General features: G+C 42.7%; 1 protein-coding gene across 1 annotated transcript; it reads left to right on the forward strand.

Annotated features, from left to right (window-relative positions):
* Positions 1-424: 424 nt before the first annotated feature.
* si:dkey-251i10.3 (uncharacterized protein LOC553498 homolog) lies at positions 425-3,148 on the forward strand. Its single transcript, XM_039818018.1, has one exon. The coding sequence runs from the start codon at positions 500-502 to the stop codon at positions 2,864-2,866; it is 2,367 nt and encodes a 788-aa protein (XP_039673952.1). The 5' UTR covers positions 425-499; the 3' UTR covers positions 2,867-3,148.
* The last annotated feature ends 9,962 nt before the right edge of the window (positions 3,149-13,110 follow it).

Genomic DNA, 13,110 nt, shown 5'->3' on the forward strand with positions numbered 1-13,110 from the left:
CTCACGTACCCCCCCTGCAGTCCTCCAAAGTACCCCTAGGGGTACACGTACCCCCATTTGAGAAACGCTGCCTTGCATGATATTACAAAAATAAAGTTATAGAAGAAATACATTTTAGGATCAAACACAGATCTTAATCTTGCAACACAAATTTAAGTTGCTCGCTTTCTGAAGGCTCTATTGGTGGCTGCCCACCTCTGATATAGGCTATCTCTAAACTTTTAACTTATCTTCAGTGCCTTCTCCAAACTGATAGATCTTAAGGAAATCACAACGTTTTTACATTTTGGGGGGAAAAAAAATCTTGTTTACAGGTATCTTCGCACATTGATATTCTGTCATCTTTTGTATCATTGGGGGGGATATTGAAAAGGGAAGGAGATATATTTTTGCGACACTGCTGGTCACATTGCAGCGTATACTTTACGACAACGGCTCCGTTCACGGCACACGTGTGTACAGCCAAGTCCCCTTCCACTCCGGCGGTGTTTACTCCAGCATGGCTAAAGTTTCTAAGAAGAAAGTGAGTAAAAAGAGTCTCAAGAAGAGCTCCAAGGGGACAGATAAGATCGCAGAGGTGAAGGCGGATGTGGTCTACGACGACGACGGTGATGATGATGAGGAGGATTTATACAACGCGGATGAAAACATCACCAGCGAAGAGGACGAGGACGGCGAGGATGAACGAAAACGCCACAAGCTGCTGGAAGCCATCAGCGCTATCGGCGGTAAGAGGAAGAAGAAGCTGGGAGAGAGATCCGAGGCGGCCGTCCAGATGTCTGAGTTTACTGTCAACGCGGAGGGAGAGGGCGACAAAGTCGACCTGTCCGACCTCATTGGGACTATGGAAAAAACCTCCGCTGTCCCGGCCAAGGCCAAGAAGCAGCTGAAGAACCTGCAGCGGAGTACAAAGACCATAGAGTGCCCTCTCAGCAAGCAGGAGAGCCAGAGGATCCAGAGGGATGTGGCCTTCCAGAAGGCAGCCACAGAAGTGACCCGCTGGAAAGGGATCATCAGACAGAACCAGAGGGCTGAGCAACTGGTCTTTCCCTTAAACCAGGAGCCCTCTGGCCCCAAACCCATGGAGAGGGTGGTGAGCGGCTGGAAGGCGCAGACCCCGCTCGAGCAGGAGATATTCGCCCTGCTGTCCGCCAACAAGCAGCCCTTCCACGACCCCGTCCTGACCCCTACCGAGGAGGCTTCGATGCGGGCGATGAGCCTGGAGGAGGCCAAGATCCGACGCGCAGAGCTGCAGAAAGCCCGGGCCCTGCAGTCCTACTACGAGGCCAAGGCCCGGAGAGAGAGGAAGATCAAGAGCAAGAAATACCACAAGGTGCAGAACAAGGCCAAGCGCAAAGATTTTGTGAAGCAGTTTGACGAGATGGTGAGGTCGGACCCCGCCGCCGCCTTGGAGGAGCTGAGCAAGATGGAGCTGTCCAGGATGCAGGAGAGGATGTCGCTGAAGCACCAAAACAGCGGCAAGTGGGCCAAGTCGAAAGCCATCATGGCCAAATACGACGAGGGGGCTCGCCAAGCGATGCAGCTGCAGCTGGAGGTGAACAAAGAGCTGACCCAGAAGCTGGTGACCTCGCTGAATGATAAGGAGGAGGAGGAGGAGGAGGAAGCAGGCGATGCAGAGGTGCTGCCTGATTTTGTAAACGATGCAGAGCGGGGACTGGATTCTTCAAATCCCTGGATGAGAGGAAAGCTCTCAGAAGAGCCCACAGAAAAAGAGACGAGTGACACGGTGGTTCTCATAGCCGAAGGGCCTGGAGCGGGGGGGAATCCAGCTGTTGAAGAAGAGGAGGAGGAGGAAGAAGAGGTTGAGGAAACGGAGGAGGAAGCGCTCCTCCGAGAGTTTGACAGCAGGAGGAAACTGCGTCAGGCTCAGGAGACCGACGTCGTCGCGTCTGGGGACGCCGAGGAGGAAAACGCCGCAGCGGATGACCCGGGCGCGTCGGACAAAGAGGAAGAGGAGCTGTCGGAGTTCACGAGCCTTCTCCGAGGAATGGCCGACAGCCGTCGGGAGGCCGAGGCCGAGAAGGCGGAGGCGGCCGCGGACGCCAGCCACACGGACGCTTCGGCTCGGCTGGAGGAGGGGCTGATGAGGATCAGGACCCTGGAGGACGTAGAGCTCCTCAGGCAGGAGGAGCCCGCCGCTGACGAAGCCCCCGAGCAGCCCCAGCAGCCCCCAGCCACAGAAAACCTGGCACCTGCAACTCAGAAGGCAGGAAAAAAACGAAAAAGGAAAAGAGGGATCGAGCTGAAAGAAGTGCTCACCAAAGAGGCAAAAGTCATCCAAGTGCCACTGGCTCCAACCGTGGAGGACGCCGAAGACCCGGATGAGAAGCCGGACCAGAGGGGGCTCATCAGGGAGGCCTTCGCCGGAGATGACGTCGTCTCTGACTTCCTCAAGGACAAGAGGAAGCAGGAGGACGCAGGGAGGCCCAAGGTGGTGGACCTGACTCTGCCCGGGTGGGGCGAGTGGGGGGGCACGGACCTCAAGCCGTCCCGCAACAAGCGCAGGAGGTTCCGGATCAAGACGGCGCCGCCGCCGCGCCGACAAGACCAGCACCTGCCGAGCGTCATCGTGTCCGAGAAGAGAAACAGCGCCATCAGCCTCCACCAGGTCAACTCGCTGCCCTTCCCCTTCCAGAACCACGCGCAGTTCGAGAGCACCATCCGCTCGCCGCTGGGCCGCACGTGGAACACGGAGCGGACCGTCAAAAAGATGAGCAAGCCCAAGGTGCTCACCCAGCTGGGCGCCATCATCGAGCCCATGGCTCGGGAGGAGCTGATGAAGGACAAGAAGCAGGCTTCCCCTGGGAATACCAGTACTCTGGACTCACGCAAAAGAAAACATTAGCGACAGCTATTAATCACATGCTCACTGGTTAACAGTCAATTTATATAAAAAAAGAAGGTTGTTAGTAATTCGCCACTAGTCAGTTACTATGTAGACATGCAGGTCTGTGTGGCTCCGTGAGTGTGATGCTGATCAGTTTACTTCAGTCCATGTTGTGAGTAGGGCTGCTCCCTCTTAGTCGATTAGTCGACTAATCGGTCGTTTTGGTCTTAGTCAACTTAGATTTCTTTAGTCCATTAGTCATGTTTGATGCTTTTTTCATGCTGAATGACTTTTTTTCCAAGAACCGTACGAGCTCATCTCTGGTAAACACAAGAATTAAAGTGGTGCTTTAGCAGGACTCTTTGCGGAGAAACTCAGATTTACAGATCTGTCGATTAAATCAACTAATCAATTAGTCGATACAATTGAATGAGTGTTAGTTGACTAAGAATTTCTTTGATCGAGCACAGCCCTGGTTGTGAGAATGTGTCAGCATTTAGAGAGCTGCCAATGTATTTGAAAATGATTTTCGGGAGCCTTTTTATGATTGTATTCTTGAGATTAAGATATGTTTAATCAGATACAGAAAGTCAAGAGTTGATCGCAGGCTTGTGGGTTAAAATGTTAACAGCTGTTACTCATATGTACTGTATGTATTGTGTTGTCTCAAAGCGGTGCAGTACATTAACAACTGAAACAGCAAGTGCTTCCCAGTGTTTTTGTTCCGCACCCATGCACCTCCAAAAGCAAAGGTTGTCATATTCTAATATTTAGAACTGGTGACCTAGTTACCAGTGGATCATGTAAAATACTCTTCTTCTTCATTCACATCGTTACTTTAATACAAGTACTTAAGTAATAGAAACAGCAAAATGTCCCCAAAGTTTAAAAAAAACTACTCATTATGCAGGAAGGCTGCATTTAAATGTTACATTTATCATAGGTCTATATATTCTATTCTTGAAGTCTTATTACTGATGCATTAGTCTTTGTTGCATTTTAATGTTGCTACTTTATGTAATGGGTAGTTACATGTATGGTATGAGTATATATTGTAATTTTATTATGTATTTGTTATTATGGGTTTCTAATACCTAAATCTAAACCACTTACTATCGCTTTTAGATAAATGGAGTGGAGTAATAATTACAATATTTTCCTCCTGATATGTAGTGGAGCAGAAATATGAAGCGGAGCATGGTGATATTAAGTACAAGGACCTCAAATATTGTAATTGTACTCCGAGTACTGCACTTTATAAGTAGAGTAAATGTAATTATTCTTCACTGATTGAATGACAAGCACTGTTCAGGCAGACTGAACTTAATAATCCAAACAAGTTTATTTAGGTTACTATTTCAATTTATAAGTGATTTTTTTTTTTTTTCTTATACGACAGGCTTAACGTTTTTTTGTCATACCTTGACAGTTTCACACAGGTGGAACGACACAAACTAAATATATCCCACCTGCGGTAGACGTCACAGCGATGCCACGTGCCGCTTCTGAAGATGACCGCAGAGTCAGCAGTCCAAACGGTCAAGGTATGACAACAAACTTAAAGCCTGTCGTAATAGGAAAAAACATCACTTACAGACAGAACTTAAGCCAACGTTCCATAGTGAAAGATACCGAATGATCAAGCTGAATTACAAATACGGTGTGTGGAATGAAATGAGTGCAACAGCTTAGAACGAAGTGATGGCATAAATGACAAAAAAAGGCTTAACCCTACATGGAAGCTCCATTAGGTGAATAGAGTGGGAGTCAAAGTCACACGGTCCAAAGAAAAAGCTTGTGTCATTCATTGAATCACAATATGGAAAGCAAAAGTTGGGAATGCTCCTAAACAGTATCAAAATCACATTTGGGGGGGGGGCATGACTATCCCTATTTTGTGTTAATGACTGAAAGCTAGACAGTTTGATTTGTACTGATTGAAATCAAAAAAAAATTGAAATCATGTTCTTGTATAGCTCTTGTTTTTAGACACTTCAAATGTGAGAACTTTGGCTTTTATTTTTTATTTATTTTTTTTTAAATGAAAAAGGATTTATAGACAACTATGTTTATTTTCCTCAAAGTAAGGTTTCACAAAAAAATGTATTGCAGTGCCTAGTATTGGTATTGTGAAATATCGTATTGGCACTAACATACAAAAAAATTATTTCAAACAATACCTAGCTGTATCAGCAATAATGTATAGTGCTAGAAACAATTAGTCAGTTAATAGAATTTTTTCAATGTTTTTGTCCCTCTTTTGACACTTTCTTTAAAAAAATTTATGTCGGGTTTTTTTTACCCGTTTTTGTCCTTTTTTGACTGATGCTTTTGTCCACTACCACCAGTACTGTCTACGCGCCACTCACCAACTTATTACCACTACTGTTACACTTATTTTTTTTGAATTCATGGTCAATAAACCTCTTTTAAAGGAAATGATTCATTTTGAGTCAAGAAAGCAGAAATGATGAATTATTTTGACTAATATTAGAGTAATGTATGTTGATGGATAATCACAGACTGGTGTGTGTCAAAGTTTAGTCTCAATACTGTTTAGAAACCGTTTGCATTTTTTTCAAACGCTATAAAATTGAAGAAAACACTCAAAATGTAATGAAAGTATAGGGATCATTAATTGTACTTGCAAAGAGCGTTGTAGCCAACCATTCATGTTATTTTTGGGTCATTTGGTTAAAAAGAAACCCATATTTCTGATGAAGACATTTTGATAACGGGTCAAATTTGACCTGAGGACAACATGAGGGTTAAGACAACTATCTTTTGTATTACAAGTTTTCTGGAATTTTATGTTTAAATATGGAAATGAAGCATTGTCTTGTTAAATATGCGCTCATTTGCATACATTTCCAGAAGAGAAATTTGAACATTGGATAAAGCCAGGTTCAAAATTCTTCTTTTATTTTGTTGACATATTAGAGTCAAAGGGTTTTACAGAGGGGGATTTTGGATATCTTATTTCATCACAGCATAAATAAATCAGAATATGGTGTCAACAGCCATAAAAGAAAATCAATTTTCGCCATGTTTTTAGGTATAAAATGTTACATAAATTAGGCTATGATTGGTATCTGAACAAACCCCTCTGTAAAAACCTTCAGAATATAGATAGGAATGAAACTGGGAAGTTAGGTGTATGTAAGTGCTACTTTTAAGCCTTTATACCTTTTAAAGATATACATTATGGGGCGCCTGCATAGCTCACCTGGTAGAGCGTGCGCCCCATGTACAAAGGCTCAGTCCTTGTTGCAGCGGCCGCAGGTTCAGCTCCGACCTGTGGCCCTTTGCTGCATGTTATTCCCCTTCTCTCTCCCCTTTCACATATTCAGCTGTCCTGTATAATAAAATGCCCCCCCAAAAAAAATAATCTAAAAAAAAAAAAAAGATATACATTATAAAATCCCACACATTTTGCAAGACATTACGGTTGATAGGGTAAAACAAATAACTAACAGATATCAACATGGAACTTTCCCAGTTAATTTGTTACATCAGGACATATATTTTTGTATTCAGAGTTTTCTGAAATCTTTCGTTAAATATGCAAATGAAGCATTATCTAATGCTAACTTTTGCTGAATTTAGGAGGAATTTGCAGGTGAAAATACACAAAGTGTAAAATAAACACCTAAATGTGTATTTTGGATGTTCCCCCCTAATAGTATGAACGAAGATGCTATGCTATGGAAGTAAAATAGCCCAAAACTCAAAATAGAAAAAAGGTGGTGTCTCCTCGGTGGTGTCTCCCCTAACTTCTAATATTTGCCACAAAATATCTTTAACATCCTGGTATTTTAGGCATTTTTACAGGATGCCAGATGAAATTGTGTCATTGAGACCTATTTGGATGATGTAAACTGACCAGCAGGTCTGCAGACATGATACAGCCACTCACCCTTGATTCAGCACCGGTGAGTGTGTACGCTCCCACTGGCCTGCCTGAAAGAAGCACAGGGCCACAGTTAGGATCCGTACAGCATCCAACAACAGCATTTTACAAGTTTGTGCTTGACTTCCTTCCTCTCTCTTTCCTCATACATACTGTAGATCTTTAAGGCCACTCAGCAGTGTCTAAAGGAAAAGCCATTACAGTTGGGTTAAACCTTCACACATGGGTGAGAGTGCATACTTTGGCAACTGACATCTCTGTATTTCACATGATAGACACTCTATTAAAGGGGGGGATCCCGTAATGGACTATGCATCAGTTCAGGTAATGGTTGTCAGCTTGAGTGCCCGAGAGACAGTGGAAAATTCCATTAGAAACCTTATAGTTACTAAATCAGTCATTCTCCATCTTCCTCTCTATCGAAACCACCTTTTTTGGGGCAATTACTACAGCTTCATTCAGCTTTCAACAATGAAAAGAGACCTAGTCCTTGGACTTACTCCTGCGCGCTGGACTGCAACAAGATCAGACAGTGATTCTCACTCAAATATATGAAGGCTGCTGTGGCTGTAAATCAGAGAGCTGGGGGTACGAATGGCCTTACAACCCCCATGATGGAACGTGTTTTTCTCCATTATGCCCATTTGTAAGATCTGCTTAAACATTTGTTCTAGGATGAAGGAGCATTTGTGCTTACCTCATTGGTTGGCTGCTAAGAAATTGAAGATGATACCGACTTCTATTCCCTGATCAGCTTTTAAAGTGTGTTATGGCTATGAGATGTGACAGAAGACAAGGGTTATCTTACTGTATTTATCATCATGCATAGTCATTCCAAACTGATTTAAGAACAGTAGAGTGGAGTTAAATACCCATAACAGTCACTTCCTACTACACACAGCAGTAGATGTTCAAAGCTGCAGTTTTATTTGCCACTGCTGCTTCACTACATTCCAATTGGCTTGGATGTCTGTGCGTGGAACAATCTGATAGAGGACTCTTACTCATTTCGCCATGTGATCCAAGGCCCGACTCCATTCCCATCCTGACAGGTGTAAGATTAACTTAGTTAGGTGCAGGGGCGCTCATGCGCACCAAATTAAATTAATGGAACAAATTTCCCTCCTAATTAAGATGAAAATACGTGTCAGTTGTAACCTTGCTGAGCACTAATTATGTACAAATGATTTATCATCTGTTTCGTCCTGAATAGCAATGGGCTCACCTCTCCGATAGCCCTGGCTGGCTGTTAAGAGATGGGCCCTGATTAACACTGACAGGTTGTGCTGCGAAGAAGCTGCACGTCGCCGGCCGGCCAATCAGAGCCGGCCTGAGCTCAGACTCTCCTCCCTTCCATTAACCTACATTGAGTGTGCAGCTGAGCATCACTGTGCCTCGGCTCTCCTTCTTGTTTCTCTCCTCGGAATGAAAATAAAGTACATTCAAAGAGGAAAGGTGGGGGTGATAGTGTGACTGATGCAGGCTGATGGAGCAGGGGGAGGGTGGGGGAGGGATGAGAGTGTAAAACCTGAACTAGGGATGAATCCCAATAGGTGTGCCATTTCTATTGAGACTGGATTAGCACGTGCCTGTATGATCCAACTAACAGAGGAAGATGAGGCGTCTTTAACAGGTTTCCACCTCAAATGACAAATTGAATAACGCAGAATACAGTCAAGCTCATACATCAACACTTTATGCCTGGCGGCGGATAATTGCTTCTAAGTGTCCTAGAACGAAAACAAGCGTGTATCACCCATATACCAGCCTCAGGCCAGCAGGTGGTGCAATAGGTTAAGCCTGCCAAAAGCTAATGTATAAATTCCTGTGGGCTGAAATATCAAAAATAAACAGGGCTTCATTATACAATTACAGCCTAACTGGGATATTCCATCTTATTTCCTTGTGCCTTGCAAGTACAGATATATTTCAATGGGCAGCAGCTCTGATTAGCATTAGAATCAGAGTCCCTTGTGATGCTAAGGACACACCGGCCAATCTGTAATCATTGTTCCGCAGGCTTGCTCACAGGGGATATAGCCTGCTTTGTCATTATCATTCAATATGCCACACACATGCTGGCATAGCTTCTGTGGCGCTGCCAGCAACAGGGCATTTGCATTTCCTTCTCACAGTTCCAAGAACCTGCACAGACAATCATGCGCCACAAATGACTCCTTTCTGTTTCCACCGCCTGAATATGAAAGATGCCTTTCCTTCCTGTCTGCCGCTAAAGACAAGAGAAAAGCTCCCTCATTCTATGTCTCATTTCCTCCTTGTGTGATTCTTCTCCTGCAATTGTCTGAGTGCGCGTCATTAAATGTCATTCTGTACAGGTGTCAGCTCCAGCCATTAGGGACCATTTGACTTTCTATTGTGACTTGGGGTTATTTAGCCGACACCTTACCGTCGCCACAATTTGCTCATTGGGTGTTTCATTGTTGTGGTAAATGTCTGTATGCCTGCACGAGGGAGGTACCTGTGTTCTCCAGCTCATTTCTCTTTTCTTTTTTCTTTCTTTTTTTTTTTAACCGAGCTTGTCTTTCCAAACCTGGCTATTCCCCTGCTGCTGGAGACATGGCACAGCTGCGGTTAATGCACATTCAGAGCATGTCAAGCACACACACAGAGACAGAGGGGGAATGTCAAACACTCCTTTTGAGAGAGACCCCCACATTTCTGCTGCGAGCCCTGTCCGTGTAGGTCGCTGTAACATTCATAATAGAAATAAAATGCTTTGCTCTGACAAAATTGTGCAAAGGAATTGGAAATGTGTCTTTAATTTGATTTCAACGTAGAAACAAAAATGTCATTATGACCCTGTCTCTAATCTTTGCCAGGTCTTGTCATGGAAAAGATGATCTTTTTTAAAGATTTAATTTTTAGGCATCATAACGCAGAGTGATAGGTCATCCCTAACATGTGATTCATTCACTGAAAAACAAGAGCGGCAGCCATTTTCTTTTGTTGCTCCCCACACCCTTTCCTAATTCACGCCTCTGCCTGTAGTGAGAGAAATCGGGGGCTGCTTGGCAAACAGCATCTCCCACATCATGGCCGTCTGGGGATTGGAGGATGAGGCAGGGAGGGAGGAGGTTAGAGGTTAATTATAGACAACAGAGAGGTCACGGGGCCTATTATTTTGGAGCGGGGACCTGTAACGGTCCAATGGGGAATGACATTTACGACGAGGGCCCGGCCCCACCCCTCCATCACTACTACACCCACAACCCACCCTGCGCACGCCATCACTCACATTTATACTGAAAGAGCCGACAGTGGGACTCAGTGGTCTGATAATGAAAAGGCCCTTAGCGCTTGGCACCGGCAGGATGATGAATTGAATCCCTGGCTGTTCTCTGGCTGCGTCAGGGGGCCTCCAAGTAGCCCTTGACAACTAATCGAAAGCCCCCATACCCTCCTCTCACCTACTAGACTTCCTTTATCACTCTAATTATTAGGGTTAAGTGAGTCTCCCATGGGACTGTGAGTAGTAGAGTGCAAAGAATCTGCCGAGTCATCTTATTAGATGAAAAATAAATGGCATAAGCATAAATTAGCTGCCTGAATCTGATGATAGTGAGATGTAGTCATGTTAAGATTGTTCTTCCTGGGCCTAAAGGTTGGTTGTCACAATTTGAAAAATGTAATGAAAATGGCTTTAGACACAAAATATTTATTTACACAAATATTTATTAAAGCATAGGGTTGGTGATACTTTATATGATACTTTATATTTTTGTTATTGGGAAAAAATTTTCCCATGTGCTCCACTGTTGTCCAAAAAAATATTAAAACACATTAATGAGCCACTCTGTTGACTGGGTGACATGTTCCTTCATTACCATGAACACACACACACACACGCTCCATATTAGCGCCTGTCTCTTAAGCCCCCCCTTCCAAAAAAAGCCCAGTCTGCTCTGATTGGCTTGTGAAAAAATATGCCAGACCAAAGGCAAAGGTATACTGATAAAAAATATTCTGCTTGATCTACTTAAAAAGGAAAAAATGAAGGCAACTTCTCGCATCAGATTAATATCATGCAAGGTTTGTCTTTTTACAAACTATTTCATTTGTTGTATGTAAAAAATACATTTGCAAGTAAAGTCAACTTAATTTAATTATATAGATCAAGTGAGATTTCTGAAAGTGTAGTTATTTGAGAAGAGTTTGAGCCTGGGGGTCATGAAAACCTAATGCCACAGGTCTTTATTAAACCTTTATTTAACCAGGCAGGCCGTTGAGAAAGGGTTCTCATTTGCAACGGTGACCTGGCCAAGAAAAGCATAAGCGTGGAGGACAACATACAGTTTCACATTCAATACAATACAGGAATACAGAATACAAATTTGCCAAGTGAGGTGTAAGTAAGAGGTGTAAGTAAGACGATGGATATGCGAAAGTGACATGGTAATAACACAACATACATGAATAGGCAGTCTATAGCACTGCTGAAATGTAGTGAGGAGTCAATATACAGTTAGTGCAAAAAGTGGTCTGGTTAGTGATATAGGTCAGTAATGACGCAGTAAACCGGACTAGACAGTCTATATAAATGCTGAGTGAAGAGTGTGGGCGTGTGACTCACAACCAGGACCCAATGAAGTGTGCTGAGCTTTATAGCAAATTGAACATAAACAGTGATTGCAGTTCCCGGGACCATCACGTGATGCCATGGGTCCCAAAAAAAACACATTTCCCTATAGATTTAGAAGGCAAAAGAGACATCTGTAAATCAGTGGATACATTTTTTTGGGATTGTCACAACACATCTAATTAAATCCAGGTCGTATTATACATCCATGCCAACGACACTCATGGATCCCAAACCTATGGCTCCTCCCACTCGGATTCTATTGGAACAGAGTTGGGTGAGAGATTGGCTTGGATTATGTAAATACATATTGTCAAGGAAAATTTTTTTGGAACAAATGCAAATTAACTTCAAAACTATATATATATATATATATATATATATATATATATATACAGTACAGGCCAAAAGTTTGGACACACCTTCTCATTCAATGTGTTTCTTTATTTTCATGACTATTTACATTGTAGATTCTCACTGAAGGCATCAAAACTATGAATGAACACATATGGAATTATGTACTTAACAAAAAAGTGTGAAATAACTGAAAACATGTCTTATATTTTAGATTCTTCAAAGTAGCCACCCTTTGCTTTTTTATTAATAAGGGAAACAATTCCACTAATGAACCCAGACAAAACACACCTGTGAAGGTAAAACCATTTCAGGTGACTACCTCATGAAGCTCATTGAGAGAACACCAAGGGTTTGCAGAGTTATCAAAAAAGCAAAGGGTGGTTACTTTGAGGAATCTAAAATATAAGACATGTTTTCAGGTATTTCACACTTTTTTGTTAAGTACATAATTCCATATGTGTTCATTCATAGTTTTGATGCCTTCAGTGAGAATCTACAATGTAAATAGTCATGAAAATAAAAAACACATTTGAATGAGAAGGTGTGGCCAAACTTTGGCCTTTACTATATATATATAATATATATATATATATATATATATATATTTTTTTTTTTCTTCTCTTGTATAGTTCTCAAGCCGTGGGTGGAGATACTCATAAGGGGCACGGTAATTACTAATGAGCCTGCATGGGACAGGAAGGTGAGCTAAATCTGAATGGCTTGTTGAATCCCAGGTTTGCTGATTTTAGGCAGCCCACAGAAAACTGGCTAGTTTTCTTATTTCACAGTTTGTGAATTGGAAGGCACTCCTGATATCCAAATGTATATAAAAGTAGATTAAAAAGTTAGTTTTTAATCTACTTTAAACAAGGATTTCAATTGCTATGTGAATAAATAATTGCAGTTCTAATTTCTTAGGAACTAGTAGTCTTTTTTAAAATGTATTTTCTTCTGTCTACATTGCTTTCAGTTTGTTTGGCATCATCACATGCAATAACAGCAACTTGCTCTGAGCTTTTTTTTTTACAACTAATAGGATTTTCGAAATCTGTAGCATGAAAATTACAGTTAACCGTGATAAAGTTAACTCTGAGCTATGGTGGAATGAGAGAGCATGGATTGTCTGTTTATATTCAAACTATTGTGTAGCCAGATATAATCCCTCTAACCCCATCATGAGCAGCAGGTCTCAGTCTCGGTCTTAAACTACATGCATGGTCTCAGTATGCTGAATACAAAATGGAGTGTAAATGGGATAGAGGATTAAGAGTGATCCACTCCGCACTGTGACTTTCTCACCTCTGCATCTCTGTAAGCCTATTAGACGACCACAAGAGCAAATCAAATACGTTGCAGAAAAACCATAGTGTGCGTTTGTGTGTGTGTGTGTGTGCGTGT

The sequence above is a fragment of the Perca fluviatilis genome, chromosome 12 (genome assembly GCF_010015445.1).
Source record: "Perca fluviatilis chromosome 12, GENO_Pfluv_1.0, whole genome shotgun sequence".
NCBI classification, from domain to species: Eukaryota; Metazoa; Chordata; class Actinopteri; order Perciformes; family Percidae; genus Perca; species Perca fluviatilis.